We start from the raw sequence: 19,347 nt of genomic DNA, 5'->3' as shown, positions 1-19,347 counted from the left end.
TTCACATTCATCTGTTTCAGATACAACTGAACACACTTTTAGCACTACTCCACTCACTGGACATTTCACTTTGAAACCGTTGCGAAATGTGCACGATGGAACATAATATATTGCAACAGGTACGTTTTTCTATTGAGCATAAAACAGACAAACATCTCTCCTCAACAATCTGCAAGACCTGGAAGTATCATTCGTGTCTACATGACAAAATGGTGCAGGGCTTTGAACAAACCTTTTGAACTTCAAGAACCACTAAATTATTTTATGACAGTAATTTCTAGGACTTTCAATAATAGCGGGAACAAACAGCAGTAGGGCTACACAAACATTCAAATCGAGGCTTAATTGTTGCCTGGAACAGCACCATATTTGTGAAGAGGAAGTGAAGCAAAACTAATCATAACCAGTACGGTTTGTCTTTTCAGCAGAATGAGTGCTTAAAAATGGCAGGCAATCTACGGAAATGATCATCAATGAAAATAAACAAGCACGCCAACCGATCTGACCTTACACGGATTAAACATTAAAAAGTGTTCATAAAGAACCACCTCATATTTTTGGAAGGAATAGTAAAAATGAAAATGATCCTGTATAAACCATATTCACGATATGGAAATTTGCAGCTTGGACGTTCTGCTATAAAATTCTCCCAAATTTAGTCTAAAAAATATGAGGGTAAGTGTATGACTGAATTTTCATTTTTGGGTGAACTATTCTATAATGCACATGAGAGGATCTGAAGAATGCCTCAACAGTCTCTTCACTGAATTCATGAACTAGCGACCATAGGGCCATGCCAGTAAACGTGTCAACCGCACCGCTGCGGTGGTAAAAAATTGCGATGGCTTCACATTTACTTTGCTCTTTAGTTTGAGAGTAAGCCTGTTTAAAGAGCAGAGGGAGATGAGAAATTCTGAAATGATTTCCAGGAAAATGAAACCAATCTTTTCTCATCCCTGAGCAAAGCAGCAGCAGTCGGGTCAGAAAAATAAATGCATGAAGTTCGTCCTTAAATATAGAGGTGCAGGTATTTTTAGAGGTGCAAGTTGCAAGTGTCATGGGGTTCAGTCTGCATTAATATCACAGGTGTTGACAGCAGAGGCTGAGACAAAAATGAACTGCGAGATTGAGCATGACGGTTGCTCTTATTAAAGAAACATATCACCTGCAACCTATAAGAGAAGACATACTTTAAAAACTTATTTTAGACAAAAGCTGAAAATAAGAATTTAGGGAGCACTTTATAATTAAGAAGCACATTCCACTCAAATAACAAAGACAAAAATACTTTTTCTGCTTTCATTAAGGATGCTTTTCACCAAAAACCTGTATAATATAAACATAAATGTAAAGTGTTTTATTTATTTGAACTTGATAATAATACACCTTAATATATATATATATATATATATATATATATATATATATATATATTTTACCTATATGAGAAATAGCTCTTTTGAATGTTCAAATTGAATTTCAATAAGTTTGCATTTTGCATTCAAAATGATTCAATAGAAACTACTATTAATTCAACCGCATACTCGTGACCTGGCAAGCGCAGGATCTAACAGAAATAACATTTAATAGAAGATCATTTCCCAGCGAATGTCTAGGCAAAAATGGAATCAAGTGTAAAAGAAAATCTCTTTACCTCAGTTAAACATTTTCATGCATATCCTTTTGTCTGAAGAGCATCAGATATAGAAGAGCTGTTACCATGGTGCATGGAGGGAAGTTTGCAATTGCACATTTGCTTTGTAAAGCCAAGGGTTATCTGTCTGTTTCCTAAAAGCTTTAATTATAGGTCTTAAATGGCCTTCTGCGCATTATGTAGTCTGCTGTACAGTGGGGGTGCACAATCGTAACACTTTGGGAGAAAATGCTTTTGTGACTGCTTTACAGTTAACTTTTACAGGCACACTTATGAAAACCAATGACATTGGAACAGATCCAGTGAGAAACTGGATATTACACCGATGACTATCGATTGGATAAGCAATCATTAGTAGGACATGAAGTGCCTCTATTAAGTGTAGAGGCGTGATGCTGCGAAAGGCCTTGGTGGAAAAAACTTTCTGAGCTTTCAATGGTGCATTCTGTCATGGCCGTGACCCTTCAAAAGAGAGACTGGAGACTCATGGGTACAGTTCTATTCTCTACATGCAACATTTCAGAACACTAAAATGCACTTCATTTATTTTATATTAGATGAAACAGGAAACAGATCAAAGTTCATTCAGATAGTAATACATTTAAATGCATTTTGACAGATTCCTGCTGAACAAAAACGCTTAAACCAGTAGTTTGCAGCTCTTAATTGCTCTCCCCCAATGGTCAGGCAGGACTGTTAGTTGGTTTCAAAAGGGTCCTGTGCAGATTTCAGTTGTTTAAGTAGGGGTTTTGCTCTTCTGTCATTTCTGACCGAAAATTTTTCTGTTTTAAAATTTCTTCGCTTGATATGATCGGAATGATATGAAACTTGGTGACTTTTTTAGCATTAGGTATGTAAACACACAGAAAAATTGGGGTCATGATTCGAGCATGCTAATTGGTCATTAAAAAAAGAAGTAACGTTCATTGTCGTCGGTCATAAATGACCGACCATAGGAAATGAGTGGGAAATCAGCAAAAATACAAAAATTCTCTGAATATTTGTGTGTACAATCTACAAATCGGCCACGATGCTGAAAAAAGGTACACAGCAGTAAAGGGGTGACATTTTAAAACATCAAGAGTGTGATACTGACACATCCACTCACACACACGCACACTTATACACACACACACCTATGAAAAATTTAAGCTATGAGCCACATTTAGAATTTTTAAAAATTACAGCTTCATCTGAAAATTATAAAACTTGGTGACTTTTCTAGCATTAGGTATGTAAACACACACAAAAAAGGTAGGGCATGATTCGGGCATGCTAAGTGGTCATAAAAAAATTACTTCCACTTGTGCTCTTTGGTCAAAAATGACCCCCATTGGAAATTAATGGGAAACCTGCAAAAACACAAATATTTGCAGAATATTTGTGTATACAATCAACAAATCGGCCACAATGCTGAAAAAAAGTACACAGCAGTATAGGGATGACACTCTAAAACATCAGGAGTGTGATATTGACACATCCACTCACACACACACGCACACTTATACACGCATACACACCCACGAAAACCTGAACCTATGAACCACATTTTGAATTATTAAAAATCACATCTTCGTCAGAATGATATGAAACTTGGTGACTTTAGGTATGTAAACACACAAAAAAATTCAGGGCATGATTCGAGCATGCTAAGTGGTTGTAAAAAAAAATACTCCCACTTGCCTCTTCGGTCAAAAATGACCACCATAGGAAATGAATGGGAAATCAGCAAAAACACAAATTCACAGAAAAAAAAAAATATCACCATTTCTAAAAAAAAAAAAATTATATAAAAATAGTATTTGATATTTTTTAACTATATATTCAAATCCAGCTAAAAAAATTTATTGAAAGTGTTGAAAAGTGAACTTGGGAATTCACAAGCCCCTCCATAGAGACCTCTAGTTAATTACACCCATGGTTGCATAATTTCTTGGGGGGGGGGGGGGGGGGGGGGAAATTATGTGTTTTTTGACTGTGTTTTTTGACTGAAACTCTCAGTTTCTCTCATGTCAATCTCATGTCAATCTTGAGTACCTATAGAGTAGTATTGCATCCTTCATATCTCCGAAAAGTCTTTAGTTTTATTATATTTGTAAAAGAAATATGGGCTGTATCGAGTCTTTCCGGAAAAAACCGAGCGCCTGGAGGCGTATCGATTGGGCGGAGCTAAAGAATGACGAATGCGCAAAGCGGTGACGTCCTCAAACGTGGAGAAACCCTTGCTATCGATCTCAGCTAATAGATATGATCCATAATCTAATTCGGAGGCTGAAATAGAAACAGCAGCAGCAGGACGTCCGTCTCTGTGGTATGTACTGTATTTAGTGGCCTGTCAACATTTGTCTTTACTCTCAGTTTATGAGGACATGATTCGGTTTATGGACTATTGTATGCGACCAAACCTTAGTAGCAAGCAAAACGGTTTTGCACGTCAGACTAGTGTAACGTTATAAGTTACATAGAACAGCAATGAAGTCGGTTAGCGTTGAATGACGTTAGCGTTGAATGACGAAGCACGTGATCGTGTCGTTTACTGATGTTTACATACGCGACGATAAGCAACAGCTCAGACATTTGAAGCTGTTTTACTCACCGGCTGCTTCCAAAGCAGGACCGAACCTTTATCGCTGGGACCGCTCCGTCAAAAACACACTTCTTGGAGTGTGGAGATCCACTTTGCAATGCGACTGAAGCATTTCTGCGTTCAAATCGGTTCAAATGCAGCGCTGCCTTCCCGGACTGCTGTGCTGAAACGTTGAAGTCGCTTAATGTCAAAGTGGAGGAATGAAGTGGTGCGCGGCGCCATAAGTGTTCACGGATGACTGGATCTGCAGCTTGAGAGCAGTGTTTACGGCCGTGCATTTGCTCTCTCGCCTCTAGTCAGGCGCGCGCGCACCCTACCGGGAGAAGAGCCCGTACGGCCCGTACAAGGACCTTCCGTTCTATTAACGTCAAGTCGACCCATACTCGAAAAAAACTCTCCGAAACTTGTGAGAAACCGGAAGGAGTATTTTTAACACAGAAATACTCCATCAAACGTCCAACATTAGTTTTTGAAACTTTGCCTATGTTTAGGATGGGAATCCAAGTCTTTAACAATGTAAAAAGCTCAGTATGCATGAAACAGCATTTCACCCCCCCTTTAAATAATTCCAAAAGAGGGCGCTAATCTGTCTTCAATTTTTTTTTTTGAAGGACTAGTCTCTATTTTAACCTAAAATACTGCAATAACAATAAAATAAAAATTAAATTAAATTAAAAAAGAATATTTTATCATTCTAAATGGCAAAAATAGACAATAATTATTGCATAAATATAAAAAAAATACCATCAAATCATCTCAAAATACAAAATTAAAAAGAAAAAATATTATTGAATAAAAATAAATTGCATTGGTTTTACTGGGGTGGAGGAAGTTTAATTTTTAGGTGTCCGGTCACTTATGACCGGAAAGACAACCAATGTAACCCCTAAACGAAGAGCACCAGAGGGTTAAATATTTTTTGACAAACAACCCAATTTTGTATACAAATGTTTGAGAGCCTGATAAAACATTCAGTAAAAAATATATGATAAAAAAATAATTATTACATTTAAAATATGGTCATATTGTGCACAGTATACACACTACAGTTCACAAGATTGGGGTTAGTAAGAAATTCTAAAATGCCGAGTTGTTGCTCAAGAAACATTAATTATATTAATGATATTATTCATGCTGAAAACAGTTGCACTGCTCGTTATGCATCTTGTCAGGATTATTTGATGAATTGAAAGAACAGCATTTATTTGAAATATTAATCTTTGGTGCCATTACAAATGTCTTCACTTCTTTCTTTTTCATCTTAATGCATCCTTTCTGAATACAAGTATTAATTTATTTCTTAAAAAAAACAACAACAAAAAAAACACTTACTGACCTCAAACCTTTTGAATGATTGTGTACATCCTATACACGAAGAAAGAAGTATGGTACTATTGTGCAAATACATTACGTACTGCTAATAAAAACCATCACAACCACACTGACAAATAATCAGTGCAGAAACCCCAGCTCACTCAACATACTGAGAAGACCACACATTTTTCTTCTTGATCTGCAGGCCACGCCTGCTCATTCCACTTTATGGCTGAAGCCTCGGTTATCAAAAGACCTATGCTGCCATGGAAACCGCAGAGGGCTTCTGCCTCGGTTCATAAACTGATGACACCCTTGGTTTCAATAGTACCATCGATTGCTGCCTCCATTTTCTCACCATGATTAAAGGTCGTCAAATTGACGGTCAGGGCCCACAGCACTCTTATTTTCATTTACTAAAGAATGTGGCGCTGATGATCGGTGGATTTTCTCTGCAAATATAGGGTCGAACAATCGAACGGTCTTTGACAGAGACTGACATAAGTACTAGTGATTGCTGACGTAATCAGTGGCGTGTCAGTTGACACAGAAAAAAATCTAAACTAAAATAATCATAGAAGCAATCTCAAAACAGAAGAAACAAAATGACAGACAATCATGTTCAGTCTGTACAGTATGCTCTATTTTGAGCAACAGGTGCCATGACAACATCAGGTGGTTTCTTTTTCACAGTAAAACTGCTGTCCTTAATACCATAATTCAGAATCTATAATTTTAAGTTTGCCCCACAAGTCATGGTTAAATATCATGGCACTTCCAACAAAGGAATGGCATTTCTTGCACCTTTCCTAAGAGAGCTTGGGTTAATATTTTATATGTATATATTCTAAAATATTTAGTTAGCTTTACACTAGCTAACATTATTTTTAAAGTTTTCACACCAGATTCACTGTTTTCATACCAGACAGCAGCACAAAGCTATATGTGTTAAAAGCATGAACATTCACATGGTGAAATTTCCCTGTAAGCTTCCTGCCGTTGAATCAATGTACTTCCACAGAAGTCTCAGCCACAAAACATTATTAATTACACAGCAGATGATAATGAGCTCATATGGTGTCATCATGTCCTGTAGGCTATAGTTTGGGTTTGTCTGCAATTAAGTTGTCATTCAAAACAATGCAGAGTTTAACTGAAGAGTCATATAATTGACTCCTGATCTAAACGCTTATTTACATTAAATTGCAGGCTGTTTATTTATACATTTTGGCAAACAAATAGATTACAATTAACATAAGGGTAGATGACGTTTTTTTCTTATTCAAAATCAAGATGCTGAAAATGTCACATTCAAACCGTACTGTTCAAACCGTTGGTGTTTTTTAATGCAAGTGTTTTATTTTCACCAAGGCTGCATTCAATTGATCAAAAATACAATAAAAGTACTAATATTGCGAGATATTATTACAATTTTAAATAACTGCTTTCTATTGAAGGGCGTTTCTGCACAGCCTAAAAAAGGAAATTGCGACTTCTCACAATTCTTTTTTTGTTCGAGTTCACATTTGTGATATAGAATTGTGACGGTCACAATTGCAAATTATACTCAGAATTGTGAGATATATTGTGTCCCCCTCCTTAAATATAACTTTATAACTTGTAATTGGTCTCAATTCTAAAAAAGAAGTCAGAATTTTTAGTTATAAACTTGCACTTGCAAGAAAAAAGTCTGCATTAATATCACAGGTGTTGACAGCAGGGGCTGAGCCAAGCAAGAAAAAAGAGAACTTGGAGGCCAGTAAATGACATGTTTCCTCATTATCAATCCTATTTGATGGTTCAGAGGACAGCACTGTGCAGCAAATGAAATGGCGATTAATTGAGTCATGCACACCCCTTGTGCTTCACTGCTGTCTGCAATTAAAATAAGCACTTGGCCATTGTACGTGGCTGTCTTTAAACTCCTTGTTCATCACATACAGTGATGTGCACTCGAGATACACACTTACTCATTATGCAAAGTGCTGTCAAAATTAAACAATGCAAGTGAGCTTGCATTTGAGTGATAGAGCAAACTAAAACAAATAATCCAAATCATGTATTTATTTAGCTTGGATACTGGCCTGCCCAGACAGCAACCTTTCATTTGCTGTTTATTGTTGTGCAATTAATATCTACAGAGTGTTTCCTGAGCAATCATTTGAACTCTGTATTTCAAAGTAAAGGTTAACCTTTCGCCAAGCAATGATTCAGTGAAGTTTGCATTAAGCAAACCTTTAAACTTTGATGCAAATGCCTCATTGAAGTGTAAAGGCATCGTTTTAAGTATGTGTGGTTTCTTTAGAGTTCAGAAGAACATCCCTGACATATTAATGAATGATGAAACTACAATGAATCTTAGAGGTGAGTTACTTTAAGGAATTACACGTTGTTGAGTCAGTCTCACCTTTGTTTGAGTAACGCTGAGGTGGGAGGTCAAAGGGCACAGGGAAGCCCTTAGAGGAGCTGGAGGCCGGAAACACATTTTTCTCCACGGGAAACGTGCTCATGTTCTACAGACAAAGAGAAAGCATATGAAATGTCAAAATCAACCAGTCAGAGGTACATTTTGGAATCTGATATTCAATATATAAATGAAAATTATCAACAGAATAACAGAAACATTGCAAGAGAGGCTGCATCATATTTAATTCATATTTTTTAAAGCACTGCAGCAGTATTAGAGTTATTATTAATGAAGTTTTGTTTTGCTTAAGAAAATTATAATATAATTATATGATAAAAGTTATTTTAAATCAGGGGTGTCAAAACTGTCCCAGAGGGCCGTTGCCCTGCAGAATTCAGCTCCAACTGCAATTAAACACACCTGAACCAACTAATCAAGGTCTTACTAGGCATACTAGAAACTTCCATGCACGTGTGTTGAGGAAAGCTGGAACTTAACTTAGTTTTAAAATAGTCGCTAACTATAAACGACTTCGTAAAGATTCTGAGCATTATAAATCTGTGTATTGAATCAGCGGTTTGGATCGCTAAAGTCACATGATTTCAGCAGTTTGGCGGTTTGACACGAGATCCGAATCATGAACCGATATACGCCGATTCATTAAGCTCCGAGGCTCCGAAGACTTGTTTTGAAATCGGCCATCACTATATAAATAGTTATTTGGGTTTTTTTGTGAACAAAAACTATTCTTGTTGCTTCATAAAATTATTGTAGAACCACTGTAGTGAGATGAATTTTTAACGACATCTTTAGTGCCTTTTATGTGTCTTGAGAGAGGAAATTGTGGTCAATGGAGGCTTTTCTGAGCCATCGGATTTCAACAAAAATATCTTAATTTTTGTTCTGACGATGAACGGAGGTCTTAAGGGTCTAGAACGGCATGAGAGTAAGTAATTAAAGATCACATATTAAGACCTTTGTTTATCTTTGGAACACAAATTAAAGGGTTAGTTCACCCAAAATGAAATTGATGTCATTAATGACTCACCCTAATGTCGATCCACCCACGTAAGACCTCCGTTCATCTTCAGAACACAGTTTAAGATATTTTATATTTAGTCCGAGAGTGTATCTAAGTGTAGGCACACTATACTGTCCATGTCCAGAAAGGGAATAAAAACATCATCAAAATAGTCCATATGTGACGTCAGTTGTTTAATTAGAATCTCTTGAAGCATCAAAAATACATTTTGATCAAAAAATAACAAAAAACTATGACTTTATTCAGCGTTGTCTTCTCTTCCACGTTTGTTTTCAAACCTCAAATAAAGATTCAAACAGTCATGAATCAGCGTATTGATTCATGATTCGGATCGCCAATGTCATGTGATTTCAGCAGTTTGGTAGCCTGACAAGCCAGACCCACATCAAGATGTTTGGTCTGGAAACTCACCATTGATAGGGCTCAATCCGAGGGGCGGGATAAACGGTTGTCTTTTAAACTCCCTCTGTACGCGATAGGATAGCGCTACAACCAACCAGAGCAACGAAGGTGAAACAGAGCTTGTTGATAGATTAAACATTCGCCGTATCCGGTCAGCAAAACTCCGAACACATCTTCCCTTTTTAAGAATGACTTCAGTGCCGTTCTTTGTTCTTTTCTCAGAAAAAAAAAATTAACTCCAAGTCTTCCAGAGTCGCGGTCAAAGCTGATTCGAAAGACCGCCGTTCGCCAGTTTCTGTGTTTACTAGAAGCACGCAAACGCAACTCGGCCGTCGTCATTATGGCCCCGCCCACCGACTCTGTACACTATGTGATTGGCCCGGCAAGAGTTAGGGGAATACAGCTCAGAAGGGTATTGAGAGTTGCTAGACGACACTCGCAGGCAGATTAAATTTGCTGCCGCTAGGGTGCGTCTAGATTTCTAGGCTAGCAGTTTGACAGGCGAACCAAATCATGAATCAATACGCTGATTCTTGAGCATTTGAATCTTTATTTGAACAAACGTGGAAGCGAAAACAATGCTGAATAAAGTCGTAGTTTTTGTTATTTTTGGACCAAAATGTATTTTCGATGCTTCAAGAGATTCTAATTAACCAACTGATGTCACATATGGACTACTTTGAGGATGTTTTTATTCCCTTTCTGGACATGGACAGTAAAGTGTGCATACACTTAGATACACTCTCGGACTAAATATAAAATATCTTAAACTGTGTTCTGAAGATGAACGGAGGTCTTACAGGTGTGACACAACATTAGGGTGAGTCATTAATGACATACATTTCATTTTTGGGGGAACTAATCCTTTAAGATATTTAACTGTTGACTCCCACATAGACTGCAATGTTATTACCAATTTCAAGGCTTAGAAAGGTAGTAAAAGTATCATTAAATTAAGTCCATGTGACTACAGTGGTTCAACCTTAAAGTCCTTGTTAAGTCAAAATTAAATGTGTTCTGAGGTCGTCACACCACAAAGGCCAGCCAAATTTCAATGATAAAAAAGGCAAGCAAATAAAATATTTATTAAAATCTTGAAAAATAAGCAGCATTCTCTGCTCTCAAAAACTGTGGGCGTGTCCACTGTAGCCGCTAAAACCACGCCCACTCGCGGAGAAAACTGCTGTAAGCACACAAGACAACAATGATGGCACAAGTTGATGGCGTGACAGGAGGATGAAGGCCGAGACGGGAGATAGTCCTTTTTGCCCCATTCTGCAGTTGATTATCAGTAAATTCCAGTTGTCTGTTTGTCTGATGAAAGTTTATAAAACTATCAGGTGTAAAATGATCACTGCAGAGGCAGGTGTTAATGGTGATTCTCAGCGCTTCAGAAAATTAATCCAACTCTTCATGATATTGTTTTTGCTTTTATAAGCTTACTTTTCCACTCACGTGAACAGCAGATATGTTTAGTTTTTGTGCACACACACACACAACAAAAGTATTCTCGTTGCTTCATAACAAAAGCTGAATCACTGGAGTCACATGGACTATTTTAACGGGCTCTTTACTACTCTTCTGGGCCAAGTAGTGATTACATTGCAGTCTATGCGGGGTCAGAAAGCTTTTGGATTTTATCAAAAATATTTTAGAATTGGTGTTCAGAAGATGAATAAAGGTCTTACAGGTTTGGAACCTTTTTTTTAACGACAGGTTTTCTAAGTAATATGGCAATAACACAACTTTTCTAGAAAATGCTGAATAAAAATGAAAATAACCGGTACATAACCCCCCGCCCACCCTAAAAAAAAAAAAAAAAAGCAGAGAAAGAATAAAGCCCAAACCTATTGAAAGTCCCATTTATTTTAACCCCATCTGAATAGACCTTAATATATGCCATGACTCACATAAACTCAGATAATGGAGATAACACATTACAAAAGTGAGAATGAGAATGTGTGCATTTACTCATTCTGTTTTCTGTGGAAAAAGTCAGAGGGGAGTAGGGCTGTTCTGAGGGAAGCTTAACTCTTATTTGTGTGGTGGGCATAAAGATGGAGGGGGCTGGATAGATTTAAAGGGCAGTAGGGAATATATCACCCAGATTCAGACAGCTAAAGCTTTCACAAAGCCCAGAAAAATACATCAGGTGCAGGCAGCACTGTCCTGCTATTTGTGAACAAAAACAGGAAGCGACCTAGAATCTCACAGTAAAAAGGAGATACAGGTAATTCTGAATATGCTAGGCATCTGGGAAAGGTTAGCAAGCTTTTTACAACTTTTAGGAACGTTAACCATTAAAGGGTTACTTCAGCGGTTAGCATATGGCTTTGTATCAGTAGAAACACTGGAGTATATTCAAATGATTGTGCTTTCCCCCCTCATATCCCCCTGAGACAAGAGATTTATGCATTTTATTTCTGGAAAAATTCCTCCTATGATGGAAATTGACGATATTTGCATCATAGGAGGAATGTTTGGAATAAGGCTAAAGACTACAGCCAGCAGAGGGAGCCATTTCCGCATGTTTTCCGCACGTTCAGTTTTTAATTGTAGTGTCTTCAACTCAGTCACAGTAATCAAGTTGTCTTTGGGAATGGCCTAACAGAGCAGCGAAGCATTCTGGGAATTGTAGTCTTTCATCCCCATGAGACAAAAATACATATTCTATCTTTTCTCAGTCTACAAGACACCAAATTCAAAAATAATTTCACATTTCTACTACATTGATGACCCAGTTTAAATACAGATTCATCTTCCCAGCGCTGAAGTACCCCTTTAAAGGTGTCATGAACTGGCTTTTTTTTCCTTTTTTTTCTAATGTTGTCTGAGGTCAACTAATGACGTTTGTGTGTTTTTTACATTCAAAAACATCATAACCAATAAGTAATAGGCTATTTTCTACACTGGTTTTGAGGCTGTCTTCTAAACGCTGGGTTTTGATGGGCATGCCATAATGGAGACTTGGAAGTAAACGCCCATGGCTAGGATTGGATAAGATTTGCATATTTAATGAGCTTCAGCTGCGCTGTCATATCTATGCCCCAGTGTCAGTTCACATGAGGGAGGGATTTTGAAAGCGGCTACTGCAAAGATTGTCTTGACAACAGGGCTCGTAAACTTCTTTATCAAGCAAACACAATCCCTGCGCCCCAATTCGCATACTATCCATAATAAATAGTAAAAATAGAATTAGTATGTCCCAAATCGTAGAATGTTGAAAAGAGTATTCCAAAGATACCTGGATGGTTTACTATTTCCGGTCCGAATTCGAAGTATGGATTGATGTGCACTCTAACGGCTGATATTGCCCACAATCCATTGCGAGTTGGAAGAGGATTCGATTAGAACTACAAACACGGATAAAAAGCATTAAAAAACTACAAACATGACGGATGTGCGAGTCCGATGGTTAAGTAGAGAGGTTTAGATAAAGGGGTTAGTGACCAACTATCAATATTTAACCTGACAAAAATTATTGTGTGATTGATCAGACATTTAATGTGGGTGTGGTTAATGCAGAGAAACACAGATGATCGGCACCTGCTTTTCTCGTGAAGTATGGAATGTACTGGCCTGAACGAACTTTGTTCTTGCCACCTCGAGAAAACGAAGACATTTCTTTGTTCTTGCAGAGTATGTTCCAAGTTTTACTCACATAAGTGTGTTGCACCACTCCTGTCGGATGCAATATAGTTTAAAAACAATTCCTCAGTGAAATAAAGCGAACACACAAACAGTCTTCCCCACATGAGCTGGAATTGTGTGACTTGATCAAGTGAAGAATTGATTCAGAATTCAGATCAATGAATCAATACGCTGATTAATAACCATTGAAATCTTTGTTTGAGGTTTGAAAACAAACACGGAAGACAATGCTGAATAAAGGCATAGTTTTTGTTATTTTTGGACAAAAATGTATTTTCAATGCTTCAAGAGATTCTAACTAACCAGCTGATGTCACATATGGACTACTTAGTACTTTGATGATGTTTTTATTCCCTTTCTGGACATGGACAGTATACTGTACATCAGTGGCGATTTCTTTAAGACTGCAAGGGAAGCTCGGCTTCCCTTATAATGTCACAAAATTAATGGTCAAATATGTACTATTATATTAACATTGTATTGACTAAAAATGCGTTAGAAAACGTTCATCTCAAAGACGAATTTGTTCAGAATCAGTTACATATAGCAGGTCGGCTGACTCGATTTCCTTCTCATACATTCCCGCAGCGTCACAGTGCATTTCCCTATTGAAGCCCAGCGTCCATTGACTTCAATGGGGCTGCTTTGAACGTTTTTTTTCAGCGCTTCGAAACTAGACGGTCATTGGATAAACGCTGCGATTATGTCCCGCCCACGGACGCTCAGCGTCTCTGGGAGTGAATGGGGAGTGGGCTGGCCCGGACGCAGAGCTTCTGCCTGATGATTGGAGGGTCTGCATCTCCTTTTGACTGACAGCGATTCTGTACTATAAGGAATCACTGAAGCTATTCGCTCTCAGTCCCATCGCGGATTTCTCAAGTTCAGTCGAAATAAAAACTGCTGCAACCTATTTCTTTGATAATTGCTTGGCGAAATTGCTTGATTTTCATCATACATTTCACACAATTATACACCACATTCCTTTTTTCAGTTTTACAGAGTTTAATATTTTTTTTTTGATCGTTCATTCATTCACAGGGTAAAGGACCATTTTCTTGAAAAGAAACGTAGGGCAGAATTTACTTTTAAATAAATAAGACAATTGGCCGAAAATGAGCTTCCCCTCTCTGACAGACCAGTAGCCGCCACTGCTGTACATACATTCAATGGAGGAACAGAAAGCTCTCAGTCTAAATATAAAATATCTTAAACTGTGTTCCGAAGATGAACGGAGGTCTTACGGGTGTCAAACGACATTAGGGTAAGTAATTATTGACAGAATTTTAATTTTTGAGTGAACTAACCCTTTAAAGGGATAGTTCACCCAAAATGTTTAATTTTGTCATAATTTACTCACCCTCATGTTGTTCGAAACATGTATGAGTTTCTTTCTTCTGCTGAACACAAAAGAAGATATTTGGAAGAAAGTTTGTAACCAAGCAGATAGAACAACCATTCACTGCCATAGTAGGGGAAAAAATACTACTATGGTAGTGAATGGTTTTTCTATCTGCTTTGTTACAAACATTTTTCAAAATATCTTCCTTTGTGTTCAGCAGATTAAAGAAATTCATACATGTTTGGAACATGAGTAAATTATGACAATTTTAATTTTTGGGTGAACTATCCCTTTAACTGATGCTGGTAGGTCATGTGACAGTAACAACATGGCAGATGTAAAACGTCCGAATTTCATTCATACTACGCATATTCATACAATATAGATCATACTTTTTTAATTGATCAGGTAGTAAATTGAAATGTAGTACCTTATCAGACAGTACTTCATTTTGGACCCAGTGCTAGTCAAAATTTTTACTACAGAAAGTGAAAGTACAAACTGGCAGAGCTTTCAGAATCTGATGCCACATTAACAGAGCATTTTCTCTCAAAAAAAAATGTATCTACATCAACGTATGCTAATAACGGTATATGACTGTCTCAATGTATTTTATTAATATTTCTCTTGTGGCCCCAATGTTATTGAAAAATAGAAGTATTAAACAAGTTGTTTTTGAAATAAAGCTGCTCTTTAACTTCATTGATGACTGATTATTGCATTGCTCTGAAATATAACATTTTGGAAGGAAGGCTTTTAGTGATTTTACTTAATGAAAGTTGCATTGATGGATATTTTTTGGGGCTTTAATATTTGTATTGTGTGGTAACTGTTTTATAAAACTTGTTTTGCATCATGCCTAACAACGTCCTTCAGGCATGACTTATTGATGCACAGCCTCTGCTTGCTTATATAATTAATTGCATAATAGTACTAAGGCCTGAATGTTTTTTTTTTTAAATTCAACGAGGAGTAAGCTAATCAATCTAAGCTTTTTATATTATATGACATTATATTAAACAACAATTTGTTCTGGTTTTCGGATCTGATTAGCTAAGTCTCTTTTCCAGGCATGTGATATTCTACCAATAGCACCAAGGGAGCCATTTCACCCTTTGAACCACTCCGCTTGTAGCATTTTTTACAGTGAGTGTAAGGCAGACGAGCAAATCCATCTATAATTTAACAAATACTGGTAATACTTTTCTTGTTTTACGGAATGTAGTTTTAAGAGTTTTTAGGCAAAAATGTAGTTACTTAGACCTCAAATATTCAACTTGCATATTAACACTGTCTATTTGACTATTTGTTTAGCCGCTTTCTGAGACTGAGCTCCACGTGCCCGCCAAAAACTAATTACTTATAAAATAGCCTATTACTTATTCATTATGTGTCGGTCATTCTCTCATAATACTCTACACTACATAATACAATAAGCTTCAATGAAGTGACTCAGCATTCCTTTGGTACTAGTTCTAAAGTGACATTTTAGAATAAGCAATGGAGGCTTGGGATTACCTGTTACACTACAATGGTGCAACACACTTATGTGAGTAAAAGTGTTTTTATATGTAATAGTATTGCATTGTTATAGATTGTTTTGCTTGTGTACGTGTCTAACAGAGCATACCTTTAGCATGCTGGACTCAGAAATGTAAGGGCCAGGGCTCGCAAAGCAACGTCCCAGTGCTGTATGTTTTCCAGATGGGCTACCAAAACGTAAGCCCGTCGGCAGGCCGATGAATCTCGTAAAATATTCATTTCTTGTTCTGTGACACTCTCTCTCTCTTGACTAGACATTTAAATGGGCATGCGTGCATGTGTGTGTGTGTGTGTGCGTGCGTGCTCGGTTCGCGGGTATATTGAACGTTCGTGCGGGCTATGTAATACAAAAATAATAGTCCAATCAAACGCAGGTGGATGAGAAATAAATCATTGTGTTTGTTTGATAAAGACGTACTTGAATAATTCCGGTTGGTGCTTTCAAAACGACCCCTCCCTCATGTGAACTGAACTGATAGGGGCATAGATATGACAGGAGCTGAAGCTCATTAAATATGCAAATCTTATCCAATCCTAGCCATGGGTTTTTATTTCCAAGTCTCCAATGTTGCACGCCTATCAAAACCCAGCGTTCAGGAGAGAGCCTCAAAACCAGTGTAGAAAATAGCCTATTACTTATTAGTTATGATGTTTTAAAATGTAAAAAACACACATACATCATTAGTTGACCTCAGACAACAGTATACATTAAAAAAAAAAAAAAAAAAAGCTATTTCATAACACCTTTAAGGCCAAACTAAAGAAAAATGAGGACAAACGAGGAGAAACAACACTGAGAATATATATATATATATATATATATATATATATATATATATATATATATATATATATATATATATATATATATATATATATATATAAACGAAACGTAATGCCTCAAATTAAACTGCAATACACTTTAAAACGAAAAGTCATACATAAAGACAATTTTATTTAGGAGAAAATTACTAAATACAACCCCCCCCCCCCCCCCCAAATTATTTAATCAAAAAGTCTTTAATATGCAGGATTTTGAGCTAAACACTTTATAACCTTTAAACTTCTAGTTGAATCTCAGCTGTCACAAATAACAGTGATAAACTGTGCTTGTGTAAATGATAAATGTGTCTTGAGCAGAGACAGTGAAGTCAATGCGCAGTGAAGTAACAGGAGGGTGTTAATAATTGAGTGATTTATCTGTATTTCTTCTCAATCAGACATACTGACAGAGTCTAAACATTCTTAATTGTTGTAGCACTAAAAAAGACATCACATTTCTCACTACTTACTTCCAGTAATTGCCTAATTAACAATCACTTGTTCACAAAGTGACATGGAAAGTCAAACTAACTTTACTTAATTTCTTATACTAAAACGTTTTTAATGTCCTGTCACCTCTTGGAATATCTGAAAGCCAGTTTTTTTCTAATATCTGTCATTATAAGCGGAAGACATTTTTTCACATAGGAAAAAAAAAAAAATTGTTTAGTCAATAATTCAAATATTCACCACTCATGCAAAATTAAAGGGTTACTTCAGCACATGGGCATCGCCAGGCCCTTTTTAGGGGGGCTTCACCCCTAAACTTATGCCTCAGCCCCTCTAAAAAATATGTGATTAACCTTTAAAACATGTGATTAACCTTTAAAACATATGAAACTGGCGGCAGGCTTCGGCTTCGTCCCGTTTTTTAGTCTGTCTCTCAAATCCACAGCAGCTCTGAGCAGAGCGCAGCGCACGTCAGAAGCAGAGGTGTGTGCGTGTGTGTGTGTAAATGAGCGTCATTGGTCTGTCACCGCTGGTCAATGTTAAAATATTTGATAAAACCAATCAAATCAGAGAAGGCGGGCTTTATGGTCACACAGAAACTGCTGAGGCTGAGCGCAAATTTTAGCAGCGCAACGCGACGACAAGTAAGATAAATGTAAGCAGCTAAACTAAACATTCATGTTTGACAGCTGCTGCTTTAAGTCAGAAATGTTAATCAAAAGAAAAAAATATTTAGGCATATGAATAAACTTGTGTCTAATTTTTATAATGATTCATAATGTAGGCCTAACGAACAAGACATACATGAACAAAGCCATTTTCATCAGATTAGGCATAAGATTAATAATGAATGTGTATATATTGTAAATTAATATAATTCTATTTGTAACATTCAGTAAATTAAAAAAAACTCAGCTTTTTTCAGCCTGTATTGGGCATAAGATTAGGCTAGTAGCCTAATGAATGTGTTCATATTGTGAATTTAATAAACTTAAAACTTTAATAAACAGTAAATTAACGTGTCTATAAGAAAATTATTCATGAAACATATAAATATCAGTATGTTAATATGTAAACCATATGTTTACTTTATTCACTGACAAAAACGGAACAAAATATCAGTCAAAGCTCAGCGTTATGAAGAGACAGGGCAAGATAAAAACAGAGAAAAAGAGAGATGTGGAGATATTTCAAATATATATCAAATGGACAAATAATCTACTGCCCAGTGACATGGTTTTCAAGCTATTGTTATCTAATTTTCTGGCCTTCAGAACATCCTAAAATGCACATATGTAGATCATAGAAATCAAAATTTTCTCGGGGGACCATGCCCCCAAACCCCCCTAACATTTGGGATCTTGGTGATTAGAAACCTGCCTACATTATTGGGTATAATTAATGCATGTACAGTATGGCCATGCAGTAAGGTATTAATATTTGCTTTATAAGTAATGATAAACAGTCAATATCTTAGGGGTATGCATGTTTGTAAGCTATAGATAATTGCGCAATTTGGACCCTAAACTAATATTGTTACCATTTTTTTCTACAGGCCTACCCTCACAGGGGGCTGAGCCCCCTTAAAATGAAAATCCTAGAAACGCCCTTGCTTCAGCATTTAGCATATTTTGTATCACTTTGTATCAGTAAACCCTGGAGTACATTCTAACTCCCATTCAAATCCGCAGTGTTTACCCAATAGGGTTAAAATCATGTTTTATTCCAAACTTACTTCATAAGTCGAGTGTTTTACATAACCTTCTTTGATCTCATGTGACTTCGGGTCAAAAGATCTGACAGAAAATACACAATGATAAAAGTTATGTTAAATAGCATTGCATTATAGGCCTAATCTATTATGAAAACGCCAAACATGGCATAAAAAACACAGACAAACCATATATTGTTGCAATTGTGTGTTTATTGTCTTCAAATGATCTCTGGAAGCGGTTTCTTTAGCTGTGTCTCATTTTGAAAGGATGCGTCCTCCGGAGGTCGCATTTGAAGGCTGCATACGTCATAAGGCCTTCTCATTTTAAAAAAATTCAATGTGATACTTCCTGCCTGTGTGTCCTACAAAGGACATCTCGTTTAATTCTGATTGAGGACACTCCGTATACTGCATCCTACACAG

General features: G+C 36.8%; 1 protein-coding gene across 3 annotated transcripts in view; it reads right to left on the bottom strand.

Annotated features, from left to right (window-relative positions):
* The window catches only part of tdp1 (tyrosyl-DNA phosphodiesterase 1), a 54,127-nt gene that overhangs the window by 6,637 nt on the left and 28,143 nt on the right, over positions 1-19,347 (bottom strand). For all 3 annotated transcript variants that reach the window (XR_010908084.1, XM_067455766.1, XM_067455765.1), the window contains exon 15: positions 7,963-8,068. Coding sequence is in view for 2 of the 3 variants with exons in the window: in XM_067455766.1 (XP_067311867.1) it covers positions 7,963-8,068 (106 nt within the window). In the remaining variant the exon portion in view is untranslated. The remainder of the gene's footprint in view (positions 1-7,962; positions 8,069-19,347) is intronic.

Source organism: Pseudorasbora parva, chromosome 10 (genome assembly GCF_024679245.1).
Source record: "Pseudorasbora parva isolate DD20220531a chromosome 10, ASM2467924v1, whole genome shotgun sequence".
NCBI lineage: Eukaryota > Metazoa > Chordata > Actinopteri > Cypriniformes > Gobionidae > Pseudorasbora > Pseudorasbora parva.
The sequence above is the reverse complement of the archived record's forward strand: the minus strand, read 5'-3'. Positions and strand labels throughout refer to the sequence as shown.